Here is a 27,974-nt window from a genome sequence, read left to right on the forward strand (position 1 = left end):
TGTCTTGTTAAATACCTGTGCATAAAGAGCAGACTTATTGAAAATGTCCTTAACCCACTATCCTGTAATATTTTTCTTGCTTGATATCAAGGTATTTCCCCATTTTATGTAAATTTTCTGAAAACGTTGAAAAAAATCTAAGTCTTTATCTTGGGTTAATTTCATGGCCATATGTTATGTAAATTTACACTTTTTCTTTTGTGAGGCTGAAAATAGTCTGCTTGCCAAGGTGATGACTTCAGTTGATTATTTTATTTTATATTGCGCAGCAACTTTTGGAATGAAGGGAAATTTATAAAAATATAGACACCTGTCAAAATTTCTGCAGGTTTTATTCTTTACTTTTCATAGTGTAAGGAGGGAGTTGTCTAATCTTTATTGCACAACAGAACAACAACAACACTTTTTACAATCATCCTATTTCATATTCTGTTTTCTTATAAAGTAAGGTAACTATTACTTTCATATTTGAATAAGGAGTAAAATTTTATTTATTCACAGAAGTTTCAAATTTAAAACAAAAAAAAAGTATCGTGATAGTTATCAACATCGACTGAATTTTTTCTTAATCGTGATAATTTTTGACATATCACCCAGCTCTAATATATATTAATATATACATATACACTTACGAAAAATCCAAGTTACGAACCAAGTTCTGCTAACAATTAATTTCGTAAGTTGAGGTACGACTGTACAAACCGTGGAGTACCTTCAAATTACTTACTACAGAGACCTGTTCAAAATCTTAATTGAATTGAATGCATTTCTTGTCATTATACAAGTATAATGAGATTTAAATTTCACCATGAAGTGCACAATAAATAAGTAATAAATAAATAAGTATTCAACATGAATACGTGGTCACATATTGGTTAGCAGCCTATTGAGGTTTATTGCAAGTACAAGATAAGAGAGTCTTGATTAGGTCCCCCTAGCTGCAGAACAGAAGCTTGCCCCATCATCGGAGCCAATTCACCACCAGGTGGTGATTGGTTGACAGCTCCCTCATCTCTTCACCAGTGTCCAAGACCTGCGGCCAAAAGCCCGATGACACGACTACAAAGTCGATCATTGGACTGAGTCCTGGTGCAAGGTGCACATATGGACACCACTCGGGTTCTGACCAGGGGGGGCGGTCTTCCACCGGGTCTCACTCATTCCCCACGTGAGCATTGCTGTCCCCCAGCAGAACAAGGGATTCCTCAGGAGGTGCATTCTCCAGCACCCCTTCCAAGGACTCCAAGGGTGGGTACTGCGAGCTGCTGTTTGCTGCATAAACACAGACAACAGTCAGGTAGAGGGATGGTACCCCATTCTCTACTGGGGTGAAGCCCAATGTACAGGCACCGAGCAGTGGGGGCCAATAAGTATCCCCACACTGGCTCCTCGCCTCTCATCATGGGAGACTCCGGAGTGGAAATGTACAACCTTTTTGATAGGAGTGGTACCAGAACCCAGGCTCTGTACAGAAGTGAGCCCGACTACATTGAGACGGAACTTCTCAATCTCACGCATTAGCTGAGGTTCCTTCCCATCAAGAGAGGTGACATTCCATGTCCCAAGAGCCAGTTTCTAGACCCAGGAATCGGACTGTCCAAGACCTTTCCTTTGGCTGCCGCCCAGCTGTCTGTGCACCGGACCTCTTTGGCCCCTTCCACAGGTCATGAGCCCATGGAAAAAGGAACACTTGTAGCCTTGTCGGGCTGTGCCCGGACAGGCCCCATGGCTGCAGGTCCCGCCACCAGGCGCTCACCATCGTGCCCCACCTCCAGGCCTAGTGGGGCCCCACTGAACCTTGTCTGGGTGAGGGTAAACATTTTTCAATTGTGTTATTCGCCCTAAGAGGTCTTCTGAGTCATTGTTTGTCTGGGCTCCTCCCCTCGTACCAGTTTGCCTTGGGTGACCTTACCTGGGGAACCAGGCCCTAGCCAACATAGCTCCTAGGATCATTGGGACACACAAATCCCACCAATGCATTAAGGTCATGACTCATTGGGGGAGTCTCTTTTAATCCAGACTTGGGACTGACAGTGAATAGGAATTGATACTTTCCTGCAAGACTGCAAACCAAAAGTCGATGGTTTTAAATTGTTAGAACATCAATGCATGTGTACTCTCACCACAGCTGAGGAGGAACTGGCCTATGCCATCTGCACACAAGTTAGGTGATTAATTTTGAATATTTATTAGAAAACAAGGGCAGTACACTATACATGCTGAAATGATTCATTCATATTCACATCAAAAGCAAAGATGGAGAGGGCAGAAAGATGGGAAAATAAAAACCAACACGTTTCATTCAGTTCATGGAATTCTTTCAGCACACAGAGTCCTGGAGTTCAAGATGCGTTGCTGTTAAAGGAAAGAAAACAACATTGTTAAGTTCTTTAAAGTCACCAGCAAAATACACATTAACGTAATATTTCATTTAAGTCTCGTTTTAGTGCCCGTTTTAAGTGATTTCCCCACATTAACAACAGTAATCAAGACAAATTGGTTCAACAATTTGGAGAGTTAGCCAAAAGGCCAATTAAGCACTCATTATGTTTTGGTCAGGAAGTTTATGAGGGACAAAATCATTAATCAATTTTCATTCGGTGATCTCTAATGGCATATAAACCTTCATAAACCATGCTCAAACCATATTTTATCTAAATTACAACAAAGACAAGATATTAAATGTTCATACTGAAAAAGCTTATTCTTTTTGGCAAATATTAGTAACTGGGTTTTATGACTGCAACACATGCCAGAAAAGCAGGTGAGTGGCATGATTGCCACTGTGTTATATCACCCTTTAACACTGTTCAATAAACGTTTGGAAATTGAGGAATAATGATCCATCCTTGCTTGATGTACAGCTTCAGGTGTTCAACAGTCTGGTTCTTTGTTTTTTTGTTTTACACGTCATTATGCACCACAACTCTGAACTAGCTGGCAGGCGTGGGCTCAATTCCCGCTGGTGGCAGTATGATTGAAGGTGTGGATGGTCATTTGCCTCTCTGTGTGCCCTATGGCTGACTGGCCACAAGTCTAGGGTGTAGTCTGCCTGAAGACAGCTGGGTTAGGCTCCAGCAACCTCCGCAACCCTTTCGAGGATGGGTGGTATGGAAGATGAATGAATGAATGCATTTTTAACAATAGGGAGCAGACCAGTTGACCAACCGCAATCTTTTCTTCGAAGCTAAGCTCTTGTAATGTGAAGAAAGTGCTTTGGCATTGTTTTGTCGAAATAAGCAGGGTTGTTCATGAAAGACATTGCTTAAATGGAAGTTTACACCTTTCTCCAAAACCTCTATGTATTCTTTTAGCATTAATGGTGACCTCACAGATGTTACAGTTACCCATGCCAATGGAACTAAAACATCACAGATGTTGACTTTTGATAGCTGATATACTACTACGATTTTAGCCTTTTTAGTCTAGATAACATGGCATCTGCGTCTTTCACAAAGAAATTCAAATCGTTATTAATCTGACCACAGAACAGTTGCTTAATTTGCCAACCCCTGGCCGTGAGAAAGCACCTGTGCTTTTCGGTCCTGTTAAAAAATTGTTTCTTTACAGTGGGGTTTCATCCAGGAACTGCAGATTTGGTCCCCTACCGCTTCATCAGATGGATCGCCAACTGGCTCACAAATTGCACAGCCAGGGTCAGGATCAACAATACCGTCGGCAGGAGCAGAACCTTCAAAGAAGGGCTCCCCCAAGGCTCGGTCCTGTCGCCCCTCTTATTCATCATCTACATTAATGACCTCCTCGACAAGTTCAACGATTCCACCCTGGTCAGCGCCTATGCAGACGATCTGGCTCTTGCTTGTCGGGGTAGGAACAAAGAGGAGGTGGAAAACAGACTTCAAACGGAGGTTGAAAAAGTCTGGAGGTGGAGTTCCGAGGCACACCTAAACCTTAACACCACCAAGTGTGAGGCGTCATTTTTCAGCCTGGACTCAGCTGAGGCCAAATGGCAACCAAAGATCTTAATAAATGGCGCCGCCCTCAAGCATAACCCCACCCCCACTTTCCTTGGCGTATCCTTCGACCGACAACTCACGTTTGCAGAGCAAGCGAAAAAAGTCCCCCAAACCATGTCCAAAAGAACGAATCTGCTCCGCAAACTCAGTGGCACATCTTGGGGTTGGCAACCAAACGACCTTAGAACGGTGTATATTGCCACCCAGAGAAGTCTCGCAGAGTACGCAGCACCTGCATGGGCCCCCTGGCTGGCCCAAACTCACCTCAAATCCCTTGAAACTGCCCAACTGGAAGCAGCCCGCGCCATAACCCACCACCTCAGGTCCACCCCCACCGAAGCATTCCTACATGAGGCACATCATACACCCCTCTCATCCCGCCTCAATTTACAAGCACTTCTTAAGGCGGATGCCTGGAACCAGCTGCCTCCTTCTGATCCCCGACACCGCCTCCTCCATGAAAACGTCAAAATGCGGTTACAAAAGAAGCCAGACTGGCGATCTTCGACCCTTCCCCGTCTTACCGCTCTTGAACTCCATACCCCTTGCACATACTCTTCCCACCCCTGCCCACCCTGGCAAATCCCCCCCCCCCCCATCCACACTGCCTTTACTGCAGTCTCTGAACACATGCCGACCATCATCCAAAGAGATAAGGCCGAAGAGCTCATCAGAAGCATGGGTGAACCGGACCTACAGATCTTCACAGATGGATCCACCAAAGAAGGCACTGCGGACGGTGGTGCAGGTTTCGTCGTCATTAAGGAGACTGCAATCATCCACCAATGGCATGGTGCCACTGGCACCCGCAGCAGTTTCTACCACTCTGAAAAAGTGGCACTGACCGAGGCACTCTCCTGGCTGAGGGAAACAGCAGACTGGCAGACATCAATCATCCTTAGTGACTGCAAATCGCTGGTCCAAGCTATGGGAAACCCCCACACGCAAGACCCCGCCATTCGGAGACTTCAGGGTGACATCGCCCTTTTCCCTCCGCCTAAGCGATTACAGTTACTGTGGATTCCGGGCCACTGCAACATATGCGGTAACGACCTGGCCGATGCCCTAGCTAAACTTGGCTCGTCAGATGACCAAACCCACACCTCCCCGGACGCAGCCACAAGACGTGCCATCATGAGGAAGAACTTGCCCTATCGAAAGGAGACCGCACAGACCTGATTCGTTTCCGCAGTGGACACCACCCCCTGCTCCGCCGTTGGCTCCACCTTGTGGGGAAATCCGACTCGGATCGCTGCCGCCTGTGCGACGAGGAAACAGAGTCGTCTGAACACCTATGGCATCGCGGCCTGGGCAACTCCCTGGATGAACTAATCCGTGTTCCGGTGGCAGCTCTAGCGCTGCTGAGGGTAATCCTCAGGCGCCTGAGGTGAAAAAGAAGAAGAAGAAGGAACTGCAGATGGCACAGTGAATTTTGTTCATGGAGATTGATTTCTGAACGTATTGCTGAATCCATTCTGTAATTTCATTTTCAAGGGGATAACATTCATTCGTACGTTCGTTCGTTCAACCGTCCGTCCGGATGGATCCGTCCGCCCAAATACACCCGCCCGCCCGCCCGTCCATTCATTCATTAATTTTCAGAACCGCTTTATCCTCACTAGGGTCGCGCGGGGTGCTGAAGCCTATCTCAGCTGACTCCGAGCACAAGGCGGGGGACACCCTGAGTTGATGGCCAGCCAATTTCAAGGCACGAGGAGACAAACAACCATTCACGCTCACACTCATAACTAGCGGCAATTTCGGGTGTCCAATCAGCCTACCATGCATGTTTTTGGAATGTGGGGGGAAACCGGAGTAGCCGGAGAAAACCCACGCAGGCCAGGGGAGGACATGCTCACTGACCTGGATTTGAACCCAGGACCCCAGAACTGTGAGCCCGACCCGCTAACCACTCATCCGCCGGACTGTCCAGATCACAGGCATTCAGTATGATTTTCTGGCCTTTGCCACTTTTACAGAATGATTTGTCAGATAGTCTGAAGCTTCTATGATATGATTGGACCATAGATGATGGAATCCTAAATTCCTTGAAAATTTACCTTGAAGAACATGACCTAAAACTGTTTCATGCAGTTGTTCATAAAGAGGTGAACCTCATCCCATATTTGCTTATGAATGAGCAGTTCAACTAATTCACTAAATGGTTTCCAACTACTAGTCTGTTGCCCTGTGGGATTATCCACATGAGGTGTTTGAAAACCATTTCTCAAATTTCTCCTCTTTTTCACCACCTACCCCAGCTCTTTTGGAATGAGTTATAGCCATAAAATTCTAAAATAATGATTGTCTTAAAAACAATAAAGGCTATCATTTTCAACATTAAATACATTTCCTTTGAAGTGTACACAATAAAATATAGGTCCAATATGGTTGGCAGATCACTGAGTCGTGTTGTCCTTAGTCATGTTTAACACACCAACCCAACTTCATTGGAATTGGAGTCATAGTTCCAAATTGCAGACAATGATGTAATTGAAAAATAGATTGAAATGACATGGAAAATGATCAAAATAGATGACTAGAATTTCATCATCATACTGAACATGAAATAATACATAGGTAACTAACCTGTTTCTCCTCAGTGGACAACGCACCCTCTACTCCTACTATCTGGTACTGTTTGTGTTTCAGGCTGCCAGGAAGCTTTCGGATATGTCGAATGGCCATTGATGCGGTGCTTCTACTCATTAGCTTCAAGATATCTGTTGATGAGGAACCAGGATCCAAAAGCAGAAGGCCCATGCTTCCATTCTTATGCTGTTCCAATCCCACTATGGAGCGGCTATGCCCTTTAGGACAAGTTGAAGATACATTAAGTCTGAGGACTATTTTGAACTTGTAAATAATGTTGCTGTTTGCCAAGTGAATAGTGAGGATTTGTTATAAGTATTTGATCATTTTATTGCCATTCACTGTTGGAAAAATTACTGTCAATCTAAAGGTAAAAAATGAGACACAACAATTTAATTTAAAACAACAATACGTGTCATAGCGTTTCAGCCCGCTAGCTTAATGGTAAAACTAATTATACCATTTATGTTATGGTACTTTTACGCAGAAGCAAAAAAACTGAACACAAATGTCGTGGCACCACATAGGGACTAAAATACAGTGGTGCCTCTACTTACAAAAGCGTCTACATCATACAGTGGGGCAAATAAGTATTTAGTTAACCACCAATGGTGCAAGTTCTCCTGCTTGAAAAGATTAGAGAGGCCTGTAATTGTCAACATGGGTAAACCTCAACCATGAGAGACAGAATGTGGAGAAAAAAAACTGAAAATCACATTGTTTGATTTTTAAAGAATTTATTTTCCAATTGGAGTGGAAAATAAGTATTTGGTCACCTACAAACAAGCAAGATTTCTGGCTGTTAAAGAGGTCTAACATCTAACGAGGTCTCCACTCGTTACCGGTATTAATAGCATCTGTTTTAACTCATTATCGGTATAAAAGACACCTGTCCAGAACCTGTCTCTCACACTCCAAACTCCACTATGGCCAAGACCAAAGAGCTGTTGCAGGACACCAGAGACAAAATTGTAGACCTGCACCAGGCTGGGAATACTCAATCTGCAATAGGTAAAACGCTTGGTGTAAAGAAATCAACTGTGGGAGCAATTATTAGAAAATGGAAGACATACAAGACCACTGATAATCTCCCCCGATCTGGGGCTCCATGCAAGATCTCACCCTGTGGCGTCAAAATGATAACAAGAACGGTGAGCAAAAATCCCAGAACCACACGGGGGACCTAGTGAATGATCTACAGCACGAGTCAAACCGATTCCGCCGAGGGCCGCAGTGGGTCCTGGTCTTTGTTCCAACCGATCCAGTGCCGACATTTTAACCAATAAGCTGTCTTCTAAAATAAGTAGCACCTGACTTTAATTAACTGATTACACTTACAAAAGGTATCCTCTTGTTGAGTTGGAATGAAAACCTGCACCCACTGCGGCCCTTTGAGGACCGGTTTGACACCCCTGATCTACAGAGAGCTGCAACCACAGTAACAAAAGGCTACTATCAGTAATACAATGCGTTGCCAGGGACTCAAATGCTGCACTGCCAGACGTGTCCCCCTGCTGAAGCCAGTACACATCCAGGCCCGTCTGCGGTTCACTAGAGAGCATTTGGATGATCCAGAAGATGACTGGGAGAATGTGTCATGGTCAGATGAAACCAAAATAGAATTTTTTGGTAGAAACACAGGTTCTCGTGTTTGGAGGAGAAAGAATACTAAATTGCATCCGAAGAACACAATGCTTCACTGTGAAGCATGGGGGTGGAAACATCATGCTTTGGTGCTGTTTTTCTGCAAAGGGACCAGGACGACTGATCTCGGTAAAGGAAAGAATGAATGGGGCCATGTATCGAGAGAGTTTTAGTGAAAATCTCCTTCCAAGAGCAAGGACATTGAAGAGGAGATGTGGCTGGGTATTTCAGCATGACAATGATTCCAAACACACAGCCAGGGCAACAAAGGAGTGGCTTCGTAAGAAGCATGTCAAGGTTCTGGAGTGGCCTAGCCAGTCTCCAGATCTCAATCCCACAGAAAATCTGTGGAGGGAGTTGAAAGTCCGTGTTGCCCAACGACAGCCCCAAAACATCACTGCTCTAGAGATCTGCATGGAGAAATGGGCCAAAATACCAGCAACAGTGTGTGAAAAGCTTGTGAAGAGTTACAGAAATTTTTAGCTTCCGTTATTGCCAACAAAGGGTACATAAAGTATTGAGATGAACTTTTGGTAATACTTATTTTCAACCATGATTTGCAAATAAATTCTTTAAAAATTAAACAATGTGATTTTCTAGTTTCTTTTCCACATTCTGTCTCTCATGGTTGAGGTTTACCCATGTTGACAATTACAGGCCTCTCTAATCTTTTCAAGTAGGATAACTTGCACAATTGGTGGTTGACTAAATACTTATTTGCCCCACTGTATATTTACTCAGCTTCCACTAACAGTTTGGAAGATGTCTTTGCATTTCTATTCATTTTAATGGCTTAATGAATAATTTTCTCTTTTTTCTTCTTTTGCATGGGCAAAGGTTCAGAATGACACAAATGTTACATTTTCACAAAGTCTGTTCCTTCAGGGTTTTTACGTGTTTGCCAGATATTTCTACGGTATGATGGCATACAATTAGAAGCATTTCACAAGTATAAAAAGCTTTTGAGATTTACATGGAATAGGTCAATATTTGCAGTGTTGACACTTCTTTTTCAAGACCTCTGCAATACTCCCTGGCATGCTGTCGATCAACTTCTGAACCAAATCCTGACTGATCTATTCTTGCATAATCAATGCTTGGAGTTTGTCAGAATTTGTGGGTTTCTGATTGTCCGTCCGCCCCTTGAGGATTGACCACAAGTTCCCAATGGGATTAAGATGTGGAGAGTTTCTGGCATCTGGAAGAAGGCTTGTTTGGAGAGCGCTACCATCGGTCTTGTTCTTCCTCCAAATACAGTTAGTGGAATTGTGACCAAAAAGTTAAAAGTGACCGCAATTTTGTTCGTCTAACAGCCAGGCTTTAAGATGAGTGGCAAAGAGATTCAGAGACGGGAGTTCACGTATGGTAATTGGTATTGAGTTCCAGGTTTATGAGGCATGGACAGAGAACTTGCTTTGGCTGAATGCACTCTTTTTGAAGGGAACTACAGTCACCTCTAGAGCCAGCCCTTGTTGATGTGTTTAAATGTTTTTTGTCCAAAATCTTGCAGTGGAGGAGGAGCTATGTGATGGAAAATTGTGTAAACTAAGGTAGCATCTGCATATTTAAGTGTTGCCCAACCTACTTAGTGTCTTTTTAAAAAAATATCTGACAGTGGTGGTGCGTTTTTGGTTTTCTGTCCAATACTTTCAGCGCTAGCTTATAAAGGGTTTATATTGGTTTTAGTGTTGTCTTTCTGTCCGATGACCAACCTGTAAGGCAGTAGGTCATGTGTGATATGATAATTGTGTCAAAATAATGTGGGAGGAAACCAGAGTACCCTGAGAAAATCTACGCAGGCCCGGGGAGAACATGCAAACTCCACACAGGTGCACCGACCTGGATTTGAACCCAGGTCTCCCACTGTGAGGCCGACGCGCTAACCACTCATCCATTGGGCCACTCTATTTAAGAGATGAGTTGCTAATATTAAAATAAAACGTAGAACCAAAATGTAATTTTAATGCTGCCTTTCTACAATTGTGTTGGAATTGTAGACCTACATCCAGCGCAAACCCCACCATGTCTCATTGTCCATGGCTCAATGTATTTCTAAGAATGTCATTGTGTTGCCCGGTGCGCACCTTGATGCTGCAGGTAAAGCGGTGGTAGAGAGGTCTGGATAAGTCTAGAGGGCAAGCTGCTACTGCTGGACTGACTGAAGTACTGTTTGACCCACTCAAAGAGCAATGGATGGGTGCCTCCTTGACCAGTTGGCTGGTGAAAGTCAATGATGCGGCCACTGCGGTGGGAGAGGGAGAATTGATTCTTTTAAAGCTAGCATTCACATCAATCCACTGCTGCATTCTTTCAAACAAGCGGTATTGATGACACTTTGTGGGACATAGAGTAGTTTCACAAAGAGTGGAAAAAACATATTTGATTGATGAAATCTGAAATTGTGTTTTCAAAATAAAGTGCATTTGCTTGTACCTCTGTAAAATGCTGATCTTAAGTTGTAAAAAGTAATAAAAATTAAGTGCATTGGATTGATATGATTTTGAGGAGTAGATAACTCCTCCACCCCCAGTAGTCTCGAAAGGAAGGGTCACCAATTCCGGTCCTCAAGGGCACCTATCCAGTCTGGGGTCTCCTTCGCCAAAAGCTTTGAAACAAAATTACATAGTTATCAAACTCCTGGAGAAACTGCTGAGGAGTTGATCGTTTGATGCTGGTGACTTTGAGGGAGGGAATCATGGAAAATAGGCTGAATAGGTGCCCCGAGGAGGCAGTTTGGTGGTGGGGTATTTATTTCCTTGTGTGTCCTATCCGCATTATTGTTCATGAATGTAAAGTGCTGTGTCTTTTCTGGCTCTCCTTCTCATGCATGACTCAGCTGTTGTTGTCACCAACCCGTCTTTGTATTTAAAGTCCTTGTCTTCGTTTGTTGAGCGTGGGAGTATTTCTTGTGTCTTGGTTATGTCATCTTCATCATTCCCCATTAAGTCTGTTACTTTGTTTAGTTTGGCTACGATAATCAAAAGAACATGAAGTAGGATCAGACCTATTATTGCTACATACCATACAGCATGTTTTCGTGCCTAAACAAAAACAAGTACGCAAGTACAATTATCAAGAAGTGTATTTATTCAATATAATAGTTATAGGCAGACTAATGTAATAATATCTAAATATAATTTATAATTAAAAAAAATATAAATACTTTAAGTACTGTTCGCACAGTGAAAATTGTTCCTCTGCTTGATTAAAAAATAAAAAAATAAAAAATATTATACATAAAAAATTATTGTGAGCTTTAGTCCAAGTCCTCTTCATCAGATTCGTGAGGCTTTGGATCATTGATAAAAACTTCAGGGAGCGCCATAGGGGCAGCAGGAGGAGCTTCTTTCTACGAGAGGTTTTTGCCACACAAGGACAATGGTAAATGCCATTTCTTTTCTTGTACAAATATGCTTTGCAAGGACACGGCACTGTCAAGACGATTGCCAAATTCAATGGCTCAAACCAAGGTGGCGTCAATCTCCTGGGGACGTTGTTGGAAACTACATCCCATATCCTACTGACTACCAGGAAAAAAAATTATGTTCAATCACATTTATTTTGAAATTTCCCAATCTATGTGAAGTAATTGGAATACTGCAAAAGAAATTTGGTATCATTGAAAGCTCTGAATGTCCTCTATAGAGCACAAAGGAGTTAATACGGTTGGATGCACTGGGTGGGAGATATTTATGTTTACATACAGTTGTGGTCAAAAGTTTACATACACTTGTGAAGAACATAATGTCATGGCTCTCTTGAGTTTCCAGTTATTTCTACAACTCTGATTTTTCTCTGATAGTGATTGGAACAGATAATTCTTTGTCACAAAAAACATTCATGAAGTTTGGTTCTTTTATGACTTTATTATGGTTTAACCGAAAAAGTGATCAAATCTGCTTGGTCAAAAATATACATACAGCAACACAAATTAGCAATTTTGGTGACTTAGAAAGTTGTGTCAGTGAAATGAGCTTCATAGCATGGCCTCTTAACTTCTTGTGAGTGATATTGAGTGACTACAGCTGGTGACTTCTCTGAGGCCATTTAAATAGGGCTCATTGGATGCAAACGCCTACAAACGCTACAATGGGAAAGTCAAAGGAGATCAGCATCGATCTGAAAAAGCAAATCCTTGACTTGAACAAGTCAGGAAAGTCACTTGGAGCCATTTCAAAGCAGCTGCAGGTCCCAAGAGCAACAGTGCAAACAATTGTTTGTAAGTATGAAGTGCATGGCACTGTTTTGTCACTGCCACGATCAGGAAGAAAACACAAGCTATCACCTGCTGCTGAGAGAAAATTGGTCAGGAGGGTGAAGATTCAATCGAGAATCACCAAAAATCAGATCTGCCAAGAATTAGAAGCTGCTGGAACACAGGTGTCAGTGTCCACAGTCAAGCGTGTTTTGCACCTCCATGGACTGAGAGGCTGCCGTGCAAGAAGGAAGCCCTTGCTGCAAAAGCGGCACCTTAAGGCTCGACTGAAGTTTGCTGCTGATCACATGGACAAAGATAAGACTTTCTGAAGGAAAGTTCTGTGGTCAGACGAAACAAAAATCGAGCTGTTTGGCCACAATGCTCAGCAATATGTTTCGACGAGAGAAGGTGAGGCCTTTAACCCCAAGTACACCATGCCTACCGTCAAGCACGGTGGTATTATGCTGTGGGGCTGTTTTGCTGCCAATGGAACCAGTGCTTTACAGAGAGTAAATGGGATAATGAAGGAGGATTACCTTCAAATTCTTCAAGATAACCTAAAGTCATCAGCCCGAAGATTGGGTCTTGGGCGCAGTTTGGTGTTCCAACAGGACAATGACCCCAAACACACATTAAAAGTGGTAATAGAATGGCTAAATCAGGCTAGAAATAAGGTTTTCGAATGGCCTTCCCAAAGTCCTGACTTAAACCCCATTGAAAACTTGTGGACAATGCTGAAGAAACAAGTCCATGTCAGAAAGCCATCAAATTTAACTGAACTGCACCAATTCTGTCAAGAGGAGTGGTCAAAGATTCAACCAGAAGCTTGCCAGAAGCTTGTGGATGGCTACCAAAAGCGCCTTATTGAAGTGAAAATGGCCGAGGGACATGTTACCAAATATTAGCGCTGCTGTATGTATGTTTTTGACCCAGCAGATTTGATAACTTTTTTCTGTTCACCCATAATAAAGTCATGAAAGAACCAAACTTCATGAATGTTTTTTGTGACGAAGTATCTGTTCCAATCACTCTATCAGAGAAAAATCCGAGTTGTAGAAATAACTGGAAACTCAAGAGAGCCATGACATTATGTTCTTCACAAGTGTATGTAAACTTTTGACCACAACTGTATGTCATTTACAGAGGACAAATTTGAACTGCTATGCCTCTTGCATACCAATGTCCCTTTTTCAGTCACTGTCATCATGTCTCGTTCTGTCTTGGGTTCATTGGCGTCTGGGAGGCATTTTCTATGATTTTGAAATCCAAACAAAGCTGGAATAGGCTCAGTGCTTAGTGTTTCTTCACCGATAACGTGTGTGAATCGAAATGTAATCCATAGATACCAGGAAATAGCAAGACGTTGTTCTTCTCGTTCGTTTATATTATTCGGGCATCATTCTTCTTCTACTAAATATCGTCCGACTTCTGCCATTTTTTCATCGCCCGTATTCCGCTTGTAAGTTTCAGCATGAATTTTGACATTTTTAATGAACTTTTTGTTTTAGACATTGACAGCTTGACCCACTGCATCACAGATTATATTAACTTCTGTGTTGAGAACATTGTACCCTCCAAGAAGGTCCGTTGTTTCTCCAACAATAAGCCGTGGGTCACCAGGGATCTAAGGGCCCTCCTGAACAAGAAGAAGAGGGCTTTTAGGTCTGGGGAGAAAGAGAGCCTGAAAATGGTCCAGAAGGAGCTGAAGAGAGAGATAAGGAAGGGTAAGACCATCTACAGGAGGAAGCTGGAGAACCAACTCCAGAGAGGCAACACCAAAGAGGTCTGGAGGAGCTTGAGGACTATTTCGGGCCATGGAGGCAACAGCGAGAGAGACCCGGAGTCTGGCGGCAGGGAGTGGGCCAATGAACTGAATCAGTTCTTTAACAGATTCAGTCCTGCCCCCACTCCCCTGACCCCCCAGACCAGAAGCAACGCTCCCCCCTCATTCTCCTCCTCCTCCTCCTCTTCCTCCCCCTCTTCCACCAGTCTCTGCATTACTGTCGATCAGGTGATAAAACAGCTCAAGAAGATCGAGGCAAGGAAGGCTACCGGTCCAGACGGCCTCAGCTCCAGACTACTGAGAGAGTGTGCGGATCAGCTTGGTATAGTGATTCTGCATATTTTCAACCTCAGCCTCAGTCTGCAGAAGGTCCCCACCTTGTGGAAAACTTCCTGCGTGGTCCCAGTTCCTAAGACTGCGTACCCCAGGGAGCCAAACCACTTCAGGCCGGTAGCATTAACCTCTCACCTGATCAAGACATTGGAGAGAATCATCCTCAATCACCTCAGCCCCCTGATGAATGCAGAGCTGGACCCTCTGCAGTTCGCCTATCGTCCAGGCATTGGTGTGGAAGATGCTACCACCTACCTGATGCACAGGTCTCTTTCACACCTGGAGAACGCGGGAAGCACGCTGAGAATGATGTTTTTTGACCTCTCCAGTGCCTTCAACACCATTCAGCCGGTTCTACTGAGAGGGAAACTGGAAGAGGCTGGAGTAAGGAACCACCTAGCCGCATGGATCATCGACTTCCTCACTGACAGACCACAATATGTGAGACTCCAGGACTGTACGTCTGATGTGGTAGCTTGCAGCACGGGGGCCCCACAAGGCACAGTGCTCTCTCCACTCCTCTTCTCCCTCTACACATCGGACTTTAAACATAATACAGACACCTGCCACCTCCAGAAGTTCTCTGACGACACCGCTATTGTTGGACGAGTGACGGACGGGAACGACCTGGAGTACAGGGGAGTCATCACAGCCTTTGTTGACTGGTGTAGGCAAAACCACCTCTACATCAACACCAGTAAGACAAAGGAAATGGTCGTCGATTTTCGGAGGAATCCTCAACAGACCACTCAGGTGAACATCCAGGGTACAGACATTGAAATCGTGGAGAATTTTAAGTACCTGGGTGTTCACCTCAACAACAAACTAGACTGGTCCACAAACACAGATGCCCTGTACAAAAGGGGCCAGAGCCGCCTCTACCTACTGAGGAGTCTACGGTCCTTTGGAGTGTGCAGGACACTGCTGAGGACTTTCTACGACACTGTGGTGGCCTCTGCAGTGTTTTATGCAGTGCTTTGTTGGGGATGCGGGAGCACGGAGAGGGACAGGAACAGGCTGAATAAGCTGGTCAGGAGGGCCAGCTCTGTTCTGGGCTGTCCTTTGGACTCTGTGGAGGAAGTGGGAGAGCGGAGGATGCTGACCAGGATGATGTCCATCATGGACAGCACCTCCCACCCCCTGCATGAGTCTGTGGAGTCCCTCCGAAGCTCCTTTAGCAATAGACTGCGGCACCCTCATTGCAGGAAGGAGCGCTTCCGCAGATCCTTCCTCCCATCAGCTGTCAGGCTCTTTAACAAAAAAATGGCTTTGTGTTAAGACCTACCGTATGCATGCATGTACATTTATGTGTATGTATGTATGTATATATGTCCTAAGCAACACGCTTATTTGATTATATATTTATTCATGTATTTATTTCTTGACCTACTTATTACCTATCTATTACCTATCTATTTATGTCTAAAATGCCTTTCCTATTCCTGCATCCTCACCCTCTTGCCACTGGAACAACGAAATTTCCCGAATACGGGATGAATAAAGTTATCCAATCCAATCCAATCCAATATAAAAAAACGCGATGTACTGAAGCCACAAAGTGGTGAAGGATCACAGTAATTATGAATGCTTCAACATACGAAATATTCAGGTTTAAAAAAGCCTTTGTTCCAAGATATAAAAACAATCCAAGTTATGGAATGTCAAACGAGATCAAACATTCTCAGAAAACTAAGTACTCTCTGTATCTGGTAATTTATTTTGAAACTCCACTGGCCTTCAATTGACTAGAAGAACAGTTTTCGTGATGCTGGAACCGAGGTTAGCGTGCTAAAGCCAGATGTTAGGCCAAGCAGCATACTCGCCACCATGTGCAACAGGGGAGTGCGGTGCCACCCCTCCACAAAAACCTTGCGCTCCCAGGCAGACACCAGCACCGCCTCGCCCAGGGGTAGTAGCAAGCAGCGAAGTATGAGCGCAATCGTTTGACCAAAATCTCCCTTTCCAACAAGTTTTTAAATTTCTATAGGACCATGACTGATAAGCTTTTTTTTGTTCCAACTGATCTAGCAGACAGTTTAACCAATGAGTTTTCTTCTGAAACTAGCAGCACCTGACGGCAATCAACTAATTACACTTTTAAGACACCAGATTGGTGATGTAGCCTCTTCTTTGGGTTGGAATGAAAACCTCCACCCACTGCGGCCCTTGAGGACCAGTTCATACAACCATGGTTTATGAGGTACTAGAATTAAAGATTGTTTAAATTCAATGGTAAGCACCTGATTCCTAGAGAGGTAAGCAGGACGTAGATCTCCGTGGCGCCAATCCAAGCTCGAGTTCCCTTTAGCTTATTGTTAAAGTGGGTTGCACCTTGAGGATCCAGTCCTAAATTCCATGCATCCTCAATCATACCCTGCACCCGTGGAATACTTGGCACTGCTTTGTCTGTGGGGAATAGCGACCATTAAATGAAAAACTGTCTATATAACAAGACAAAACCAGAATTAATTATTGAGGATAGCCAATTTTAACTAGTTAAACAAGCATATAGGGTGAATTGTTCCTTGACCTTTCTGTTACAGTAGTAGTATACGTTGAATGTTGTCTGAATGAGACCAAATATGTTAATGTAGGGGGAAATAAATTCTGGAAGTCATTTGTTGTACATTTGTTGAGGAATAAATTTGAAGATGTGATGTTTTATCAAGTTTGAATGCAATGCACAAGTTTGTGTTTGTGAAGACAAATATTGCCTTGCTGTCAAGTCCTTAAAAGTGGAGCATTAGTGGGTGGCCTATACGTTTTTTCTCATTGGTTTCTCCTCGGGTAAGTTTCCAAACGAGGACATAATCATTCATTTTCTAAACTGCTTTATCCTCACAGTGCAGGAACCTATCCCAGCTGACTTCAGGTCAGAGATGGGGAAACCCTGAATCGGTGGCTAACTGATCCAGGGAACGGGGAGACGGACAATCATTCATGCTCACAGTCACACAATTTAGAGTGTCCAATCAGCCTACCATGCATGTTTTTGGAATGTGGGAGAAAACCAGAGTACCCAGAGAGAACCCACAGGCCCGGGGAGAACATGCAAACTCCACACAGGTGGACCGACCTGGATTTGAACCCAGAGCCGTGAGGCCGACGCGCTAAACACTCAAACCACCAGGGCAGAGGACGTAATCAAATTTCATTATTTTTGAGTGTCAGATTTTATTGTTTTTTACCAGTGTTATGTTGATTTTGCAGAACGCCTGAAATCACAAAATAGTTTTGACCTCAAAACACTATGCACTACATGGGACAGGCGGTTACCCTAAAAATAGTGAGCTTGTCAAAAAGGTGTGACAGAACTGCATACATATAGATCATATACGTCTCTTGGGCTGTTACTCCGTAATTGTGCTCTTAGCATTTAGATTCAGTAGAAAATAAAAGATATAAAGTAAATCATTAATATAGTTGTACCTCGACTTACGAACATCACTACTGAAATATTCAGGTTACAAAATGCCCTGATGTCCTCGCAGGATACGAAAGAAATTCAAGTTACAAAATGCTAAAAAAAAACGCATTCCCCGAATCTTCCTGTATTTTATTTTGAAATTGGTATGATTGATGATCGACAAAATCTCCCAACACACCATTGGCCTTCCATCGCTTTAGAGCGACCAGCATCTCCTTGATGCTTTTTGTGTGCATTCGACGTTCATCATCAGGAATTTCTAACAGTGTTGGTTGGTAGTATGTGTGCATGGTTGTCCGTCTCCTTTTGCCCTGCGATTGGCTGGCCACTGATTCAGGGTGTCCCTCGCCTGTGGCCCAGTGACAGCTGGGATTAGCTCCAGCACCCCCCACGACCCTGAGGAGAAAGCGGTTCAGAAAATGAGATGAGTTGGTAGTATTGGAGACTTTGAAATGGTTTGGGCTTTTACATGTAAAATGGGTACTCGGATGATTCGCCTAAAGACGTTTCGCCGACGGACGTTTGACAGACGGACAGGTCGCCGAATGGACGTTCCACCGAACGGTCATTCGGCCGAACGGAGGTTTCGCTGAAACGGGATTCACGCGCTCGCCCCGCCCCCGGATCGTGTGTGTACATCTTTTGTAACCTCGGCCCGCGGGCCATATATGGCTTGTTAGGATTTTTAATCCGGCCCGCCGAGTAGGTAAATCATATCCCTACGGTCATCGGAGGGGTTTCTCCCCGGTAAAGGAACATAAAAGTTTGGTCTTAAAGTAGTTCATTAGATGATTGCTACATTCTGTGTATGAGAGTGTGAGATTGTAAAGTGCTGAGCGTTTGAACAAAACAGGATGTGTGGGTGTGCAAGAATGGAATGTTTTCAGAACAAACGGTGCTAATCTGCAAGAAGACGGCAGAGACAAGATAAACCCAGGAGCAGCTACGAGGAGATTGCAGCCAGGAGGAGCCAGCAAGCGACTCAGCAGAGGAGGACAGACCAATGAAAGCAAGCTAAAGTTAACTGCAGTATACACATAGCCAATAGAATAGTGCCGGGATGCCTTTGTTGCTGTGCCATTTGCATATTGTGTAGTATAACTCATTGCTGGGCAACTCGGATAGAGAGTACGTCTGCTGGTGGCAACAGAGGCGTACAGAGCTGTGTTGAGAGGGACCCGAGACCCAGGTGCTTGTATTAGATCTGTGTGTTAGGAATAAATCCACTCGTGTGTGAAAATGCCGGCTTTCTGATACCTTTCTATTGCAGAACGAGCGCGCATATTGTTGGATGAGTGGCAGTTGGGTAAGGTCACAAATTGGAGTCAGATTACTAACTTGAGTTTATGTTGATTTAGAAATAAATTTCCAACACCGGGAACAGTGCTTCGTGGGCGGATTTTAATGACACATGCCGAGTTTCATTATCGAGCTCCATATATTTCCCGAGTTTGAGCACTTTAAAAATCGGCGGGGGTTCCCCCCCGAGCCTATCCGAGAATAGTGCACCGTGAGCGGACTGGGTTGGACGACGCCCTGCTGAATTTCTGCAGCTCCAGAAATTTTTCTAAATCCATCTTAAAACAGCGTTTAATGATTAAATACAAATACTAGTATTTGTATATACAATACTAGTGTTGTATTTTATACTAGTATTTTATTTAAAAGAAGACAGGAAATTCACATATTCTTCGTGTATACAGAGTAGATTTCCGATGCGCGTCGTGAGGCAACGGAGCTCGACGTCGTCGCTTGTCGGCCATTTTAAGAACAGAGCCATTCGCCAAACGGCTCAAAATGCTCTCAAATTCGGTCAAATCCAGCCGAAAACAGCGTTTAATGATTAAATACAAATACTAGTATTTGTATTTGCGACATCAAATGTCGGATAAGCACTGGGGAAAACACCGTTGATGTGTGTGGTGCTCACACTTAGAAAAATTTATGGAGCTCAGGATTTCAGCGGGGCATCAGCCAACCCATTCCGCTCATGTGTCACTATCCTTGGTTACGCTTGGGAAAAAACGCCTCCGATGTGTGTGGTGCTCACGCTTAGAAAAAAATTCTGGTGCTCAGGATTCCAGCGGGGCATGTGTCACCCCTGTCCGCCCACAGAGCACTGTGCTCGGTGAAAAACCCCTCCAATGTGTGGGGCTCAAATTTGAAAAATTTCTGGAGCTGCAGAAATTCAGCGGGGCGTCGTCCAACCCAGTCTACTCACGGTGCACTATTCTCGGATAGGCTGGGGGGGAACCCCCGCCGATTTTTAAAGTGCTCAAACTCGGGAAATATATGGAGCTCGATAATGAAACTCAGCATGTGTCATTAAAATCCGCCCACGAAGCACTGTTCCCGGGGAGAAACCCCTCCGATGACCGTAGGGATATGATTTACCTACTCGGCGGGCCGGATTAAAAATCCTAACGGGCCGTATATGGCCCGCGGGCCGAGGTTGCAAAACATGTACACACACGATCCGGGGGCGGGGCGAGCGTGCGAATCCCGTTTCAGCGAAACCTCCGTTCGGCCGAACAGCCGTTCGGCCGAACCTCCGAACGGAGGTTCGGCCGAATGACCGTTCGGTGGAACGTCCATTCGGCGACCTGTCCGTCTGTCAAACGTCCGTCGGCGAAACGTCTTTAGGCGAATCATCCGGCCACGTGTAAAATGTCTCTACTTACGAAAAATTCTAGTTACAAAACCACTTCTGGACCCAATTAATTTCAAAAGTAGAGGTGCAATGTAGATCAATGTGCATTATATCCTTCCTAGATAACTGCCTTTGTGCCTCATTAATTATTTAAGGGGTAGCATTATTATTATTATATATGTTAGTAAGCTTGTATACATTTAAAAAACACACAAAAAAAACGGCAAACCGAAGTTGGATTTTTCTTCCATAGTGGGACCTGCGTAATGGAGCACCTTGTAAAGCAGAAGAATATGGGTCTAGTTTGTAAAGAGAAGAGAGCAGCATCTGGAAGTTTCTGTAACCACAACCCCAGCCTTTGTCCCCTGGAGAGGAGCAGTAGTGGTCAGTGTCAGCGCACAGCCACACGTACGCACAGTCACTGCACTCAGTCAGATAGTACTGCCATAGGGCTCCAATGACACCTATGGCACAGGAGGAAAAGAACACATTCCCACTGCACGTTCACTTCAGGACATTCACAATGGCAGTTTAAGAAACACCCGGACTCTGAAACCTGTGTAAGTATAGTACAGTAATAACTCGAAATACGAGTGCCTCAACATACAAGCAATTTGAGATTTGAGTAAAATGAGCAAATATTTGCCTTGAGATACGAGACAGCCAGGTGGCCGAGACGCGAGAGGCTGCTTATGATTTCAGCGCACTTTGTTTCTCGCCGCATCTCCCTCGTACAAAGATATCTACGAGCACTGGGCGGAGGGTTGCCTTTTTTCCGTGTTTTTTTGCATCAGTCAGTGCAAAATTAAGGGGAAAAACAATGGGTCCAAAGCAAGCCGGTGCAATGAAGGGTAGTGCGAAGAAAAGGCGTATGATGACAATCGATATTAAGCACGAAGTAATCCAAAAACGTCAGAGTAGTGTACGCATGACTGAGCTGACGTATAGAGAAGCAGGAAGTTCGCCTCGAAAGCCGCGGTGGAATACATTAACCTCTTTGCTTTGGTTATTGCACAAGGTTTAAATGTTGTGTAACGCAAGATTACAACTTTTTAAAAGTGTGTGTATAGGAATCTAAGTTCATTTAAGTTAAATTTAAAGTTTATGTTACAAGCGCATCCGTCAAGTCTCTCCCTCTCCCCCTCTCTCTCCCTCCCTCTCCCTCCCTCTCCCTCCCTCTCCCTCCCTCTCCCTCCCTCTCCCTCCCTCTCCCTCCCTCTCCCTCCCTCTCCCTCTCCCTCCCTCCCTCTCCCTCCCTCTCCCTCCCTCTCCCTCCCTCTACCTCCCTCTACCTCCCTCTACCTCCCTCTACCTCCCTCTACCTCCCTCTACCTCCCTCTACCTCCCTCTACCTCCCTCTACCTCCCTCTACCTCCCTCTACCTCCCTCTACCTCCCTCTACCTCCCTCTACCTCCCTCTACCTCCCTCTACCTCCCTCTACCTCCCTCTACCTCCCTCTACCTCCCTCTACCTCCTGTTTTTTTTCAGAGGGTGGAAACAAATTAATTTTTATTTAGTTCATTTCTATGGGAAACGTTGATTTGAGATACGAGTACATCGACATACGAGCTCGGTCCCGGAACGCATCAAGCTTGTATCTCAAGATATGACTGTATTATGAAATGTTTTTTATGACAGGACCATAACAAATGCCGTCATAGTAATGTTAACCAAAGAGCAAAGAAACACACAAACCCTGAGTTCTAGTTGTGCCATCATCAACTCCTGAAGCAAGAGATTCCATCATCTCTACCTTCTTAGAGTAATACTCTGCAAGACCCAATGTTCCCCTGGCCACATCTCTCTCCATGGTCTTTTCCATCTGTTTGCAATAGCCACCACTGCCATCTAGGCCAAACCGCCTCTGCACATTCAACAGACACAAATACAGTAGGGCCAATAACTATTGGGTGATTTAAAATTTTGCAAGTTCACACATTTTAAAAAGTGCATTGTAATTTTCATCACCGGTGCAAATCAAAGGTAAGAGTTAGAATGTTAAAAAAATTTAAATTCAGAATTAAATGATCTTCAAAATTTTTATTGTTAGAACGGCTAATAAGTATTGATTCACATATTCTTTATTAAAGAAAATAAAACAGCAAATCTTGCTCGACAACACAAACACTAACATTTGGGCGTGTGCGTACTAAATGGGCTCGTCTCTAAACACACTACGCACGAAACAGGCTTCCTACGTTGAGCGCTCCATTTTTAAAATAAAAGGCAATAAATAAAATTATTTTATTAAAAAGAAGACAAAGGAAATTCGGTTCCTCGGGGGGCACTGAGTGACTCCACTAAATTACTATTAACTGTTTGGTTTTTAATCGAGAATTGATGTGGCTACGATTCTGACTGGATGCTGATATTTGTTATGAAGTATGCCAAAAATACTGCATCTCTGACTTTGATATAGACGCACACGTTTGATTTTAAATCAAGCAATCTATTGTCCTTTCAAAGAGCAAATTCTATTGACTCTATTAATAGGAGCGAATGGGTCTGTTCTTAAGATGGCCGACAAACGACGACGTCTAGCTCCGTTGCCTCACAACGCACATCGGAAATCTAGTCTGTATACAAGATAGCTATGGGAATACCAAGCAAAAAAAAAGAGACGCAAGTTTTTGCTGTTTTATTTTGTTTAATAAAGAATATGTGAATTTCCTTTGTCTTCTTTAATAGTGGTTAAGGTTAGTGGTTAAGGTTAGGCAAACTGTCTATCGACGAAATGTCCGTCGACGAAATGTCCGTCGACGAAATGTCCGTCGACGAAATGTCCGTCGACGAAATGTCCGTCGACGAAATGTCCGTCGACGAAATGTCCGTCGACGAAATGTCCGTCGACGAAATGTCCGTCGACGAAATGTCCGTCGACGAAATGTCCGTCGACGAAATGTCCGTCGACGAAATGTCCGTCGACGAAATGTCCGTCGACGAAATGTCCGTCGACGAAATGTCCGTCGACGAAATGTCCGTCGACGAAATGTCCGTCGACGAAATGTCCGTCGACGAAATGTCCGTCGACGAAATGTCCGTCGACGAAACGTCCGTCGACGAAACGTCCGTCGACGAAACGTCCGTCGACGAAACGTCCGTCGACGAAACGTCCGTCGACGAAACGTCCGTCGACGAAACGTCCGTCGACGAAACGTCCGTCGACGAAACGTCCGTCGACGAAACGTCCGTCGACGAAACGTCCGTCGACGAAACGTCCGTCGACGAAACGTCCGTCGACGAAACGTCCGTCGACGAAACGTCCGGTCACGGGTCTATCACAACTCTCCGAGTTTGAGTCTGAGCAGTTTGTGACCAATTGTCCACAGTTGAGTTTGAGTCAATCTGTCCATTCATCCAGGTATATCACTGCGGCCACTTGTGTCTAGGAATGTGTTCTTTTAGTCAGCCATCCCAAGACACTGAGGGACAACTTTCCTGATCAGGGGTCCCTCCAACGGACACTGTACTGATCATCGGCGGGTGATCGAAAAGGGACCGGCTGACCCCAGATGCTAGTCTTACAAAGGCACAATAATCCTCTGGATGGCGATGAAGTGGAAACATCGCTTCTGCCACATTTGTCGGGACCGACCTGCACTGGAAGTCCAAAAGAACTGAACTATGTGATGTGTTCAAAAGTTGGAACTGCACTATTGTGTTTGTAGTTTAAAAACTACAAAAGAATGGAATATTGTGGAATTAAAGCTAATGAATCAAGTATGCGTAGGCTGTATAAGCCCCGTGAGACTCTAAAGCAGGGGTGTCAAACCGGTCCCCAAAGGGCCGCAGGTTTTCATTCCAACTCAACAAGAGGATACCTTATGCAAGTGTAATCAGTTAATTAAAGTCACGTGCTACTTATTTTAGAAGACACCTGATTGGTTAAAATGTCGACACTGGATCGATTGGAACAAAGACCAGGACCCACTGCGGCCCTTGGCGGAATCGGTTTGAGACCCCTGCTCTAAAGGAACATCCTGTGCATACTGACCAGAGTCAGGTTGACCTGTGAAGAGAACGTGCTAGAACGGTATGTTTTTGCCAAGACGATGACTAAAGAATGCAGCTGGACCCTTTTTAGCTGATAACGGGTCCATAAAAAACACGAGGTTTGCAAAAATTTGAGTCTCGCCCGGTCTAAACCAGAACGTGCCTGAGCGTGCAGTCTGTTCAAACCTCAATACTATGACTAAGCTCAAGTAAGAGGCAAATAGCATGCCTAACCAACATCAAGTTATACTACTACTGCTGTGTTTTGCTCACTCATTAAATTTCAGACCTGCAATTTCTTAAACTCCTCCTTCTCCAGTCGGTTTTCCTCCTTTCTCCTATTCGTCTCCATTTGCTGTTGAAGTGTCCGAACCAGTCTTGAATCTGCATCAGAGCACCCTACAGCAAAGATCAACGAGTGTCACGCTGGCTATCTAATTTACTGTAAGATTGGGGTTTCTCAATTAAATACAAGCAAAAATATGATCATACGGTTAGACAATCCCACCTGCTTCATTGTCTAAATGCAGTTCCACATGCTGCTGCAGAGATGTGCTGTCGCTACAAAGAACCGGACAGATGGGGCATTCAAATTCCTCCTCCCCTAGAAGACAGTTTGAAAACCACAAGTAAGTCTTCCTACAATAAGTAATGGTATCCTCACCAATGTACTAATCTTTGTTTTTTTAATATCCACCTATGTGGTCATAATTAAACATTTACAACGAGGAGCCCAATAGAACTTCACAGAAGATTGACCACAATTTGTTTTAGTCTGATCTCGGTCAAAAAGCAACTTTTCAAGAAGTCCCGAAGACCATCTGACTTTGCGTTTACTAATACTGTGAAATATGCTGATGCAATTTTGGTTTACAAAATCTTCCATCACAAAGTTCCGCCTCCACTGCAAGAACTTGTAAGAAAAATTCCAACAGATCAGCAACAGCTGGTTTTAGAGGTGACTGTGTAGTTCCCTTCAGAAAGTGTGCATTTAGCCAAACCTCTTTCTCTGTTCGTGCCTCACATACCTGGAACTAAATACCAAATACTATACGTGAACTCCCATATCCGAATCTCTGTGCCAATCATCTTAAAACCTGGCTGCTGGATGAACAACAGTGTGATTACAACACTGCCTAGACATGTTCTGTTTATGTATGTCTCATCATTTCAATAGTGCTTTCTAGTCTTATGCCCTGTTTTTTTCTCTTCCTCCCTACTATTGCCTTATTCATTTTATCTTGCGTTTTTAACATCACAAGGGACTAAAGATGGAAATTAGCCTTTGGCTATAATCTTACATATGTACATATATGGTCATTAATCTGTATTGTCCCTTTATTAAATTAATCAAACTCAACTCAAACCTGGCATCATTAAAGTATACAGCACTTAAGCAATAACATTATAAATTAAATTAGATAAATTAAATACAATTTGCAATCAGTGACTTGTGTAATGTGATTTTAAAAAAATCTATGTTAGGTATCATGTCCGGTTGTCAGGTACATTTGATACTATTACAAATATGACAGTGCGTACAAAACACCTTGAGCGGAGATTTGGTCCTGCAGATGTAATTCAACATGCTCCTGCAGGATGTCACTGCTGCTGAATACTAATGAACAAATGGGACAGGAAAGTATCCCTGTAAAAAATAAAAATTATCCATCAGCTGTAACCAATAACTCTTGAAATGATTGTGTTTTTGTTTTTAAAGTACCATTTTGTGGAGAAGCAATGTGCTTCTGTTTGGCACTTTTCTTCTCAAATAAACATCCAGCATTTTCCAGAACAGGAATGCTCATTGCCAAACCATGCTTTTTTCTGGGTTTTAAAGGTGTTGGTGGGATGTCTAAATTCCCTTCAGATGTTAAAAGGCATTTACTTGCTTTTAAAAAGGCATCATCACTCTGTTGAGGTAGAAATGTGTCACTAGATGATCCACATGGGATTGCTTTTAATTCTGGACTACAGCTAACAGTAGACTGGGGACCGTTAATTTCTGAAAAACTAGTGGCAGTTGAAGATGGAACGCTAAAAAGCGGGTGAGATGAATTTTGGGCTTTGTGCTGTTCCTCTGGATGTGCAGAGCTGATATGATAGCAAAGTTCATCATATGTTACTCCAGACAAAGGGCACAGTGGACAGTGCATGTCATTTTCCAGATGGGTGAGGAGCAGATGTGTCTTCATATCCTCCTCAAACATTATCTCCTCACAGCATATCTCACATGTCAGCATGACACGGCCTGTTAATCAAAGAGTCAGATGAATCATTTTCGAAGCCAGTAAATGGGACACCTGTATCTTCTGAAATGTTTAAACACCACGTAATGCTTTATTATGTCACCAGTTGCAACGAGGAGGATCTTCTTTCACAGCTGGTTGACATAATGTCCCCAAAACAAGTTATTTTCCGCCAGTTTGTAACTAAATAGGTTCGAATCATATGAGGTACTTGAACCACGGAAAATTATCTGTGAGTAAATGTTGACCCATTTGCAATCCAACCATGTAACCATTTTGAAATTTTGAGACGCAAAACGAGCGGTGAGTCGAACGTTACGTGAGTTTAACGTGCTTGACATAAAGTAACAAACCTAAATACGCGTACGTTGTTGCCTTTCATCCCTACAAGCGAAGAGTTTAATAATAATGCTATTTAGAAAGACTGTATTTACATACCGTGAAGTACAAAATCCTCGTGTGGAAGAAGTTAGTAAGTTAAGAGACTCCCGGGACAAATTTTCGTTATAAAACAAATAAAGTGCATCATTGTACAGTGACAAAAGACGATACAAAATCAAATTTTTAAAATAAATTCATAACACGTGCAACATAAACATAAGCTTTGGTAGGTGCTTCAAATTTTATATAAAAGAGGAACTCGATCCACAGCTGGCGGAAATGACGGCTGCTTGTTGTCGCGAGGTGTTTTCTGGGAAAGTGTCGCTAGGACGCCATTTTCCTCTACTGACAGGGCAGGTAGGCTTGTCAGATTTTGAGTTTTTTCAACATTTGCTACATTCGAGTGCGTCAAATATTGAGGGGGTTAAGAATCGGCGTCTTAAATAGGTGCTTCATATATTTTGTCATCTGCTGTTCAATCTAAATACACAAGTAAGTGAAAATAACTGCATCTGGAAGGAGCTAGCCCTGGTGCTAGGTTAGAAGCAGGTTCAAGATCTCATCTCATCTCATTTTCTCAACCGCTTTCTCCTCACTAGTGTTGCGGGGGGTACTGGAGCCTATCCCAGCTGATTTCGGGCCAGAGGCGGGGGAAACCCTGAATTGGTCACCAGCCAATCGCAGGGCACAAGGAGACAAACAACCTTTCACGCTAACACTCATACCAAGGGGCAATTTAGAGTGTC

General features: G+C 43.8%; 2 protein-coding genes across 5 annotated transcripts in view; one reads left to right on the forward strand and one right to left on the reverse strand.

The window, feature by feature from the left end:
* Nucleotides 1–2,172: 2,172 nt before the first annotated feature.
* On the reverse strand, nucleotides 2,173–27,543 carry zufsp (zinc finger containing ubiquitin peptidase 1). 3 transcript variants are annotated; one of them, XR_013299959.1, is made up of 12 exons: nucleotides 27,286–27,543; nucleotides 26,322–26,849; nucleotides 26,148–26,246; nucleotides 25,107–25,202; nucleotides 24,888–24,997; nucleotides 22,301–22,469; nucleotides 20,880–21,068; nucleotides 16,768–16,933; nucleotides 10,298–10,455; nucleotides 6,567–6,787; nucleotides 5,153–5,359; nucleotides 2,173–2,355 (listed from the first exon to the last, which is right to left on the reverse strand). XR_013299959.1 is itself a non-coding variant. In XM_077598211.1 (11 exons), exons 2-11 carry the CDS (start codon nucleotides 26,839–26,841, stop codon nucleotides 2,308–2,310), a joined length of 1,776 nt encoding a protein of 591 aa, XP_077454337.1. In that variant the 5' UTR covers nucleotides 26,842–26,849; nucleotides 27,286–27,542; the 3' UTR covers nucleotides 2,173–2,307. The 3 variants fall into 3 exon arrangements, 2 of the variants coding, with proteins under 2 accessions (XP_077454337.1, XP_077454338.1); XM_077598211.1 differs by lacking the exon at nucleotides 5,153–5,359 and having other exon boundaries at nucleotides 27,286–27,542; XM_077598212.1 differs by lacking the exon at nucleotides 2,173–2,355 and having other exon boundaries at nucleotides 4,598–5,359.
* Nucleotides 27,505–27,974, forward strand: part of kpna5 (karyopherin alpha 5 (importin alpha 6)) — a 46,029-nt gene continuing 45,559 nt past the window's right edge. The window contains exon 1 of one of the 2 annotated variants that reach the window (XM_077598214.1): nucleotides 27,505–27,585. In XM_077598214.1, coding sequence (XP_077454340.1) covers nucleotides 27,508–27,585 — 78 coding nt within the window. In that variant the 5' untranslated portion in view covers nucleotides 27,505–27,507. Of the gene's footprint in view, nucleotides 27,721–27,974 lie in introns of both variants that reach the window. The other variant, XM_077598215.1, reaches the window with a different exon arrangement.

This window comes from Stigmatopora argus, chromosome 4 (assembly GCF_051989625.1).
Source record: "Stigmatopora argus isolate UIUO_Sarg chromosome 4, RoL_Sarg_1.0, whole genome shotgun sequence".
Taxonomy (NCBI): domain Eukaryota; kingdom Metazoa; phylum Chordata; class Actinopteri; order Syngnathiformes; family Syngnathidae; genus Stigmatopora; species Stigmatopora argus.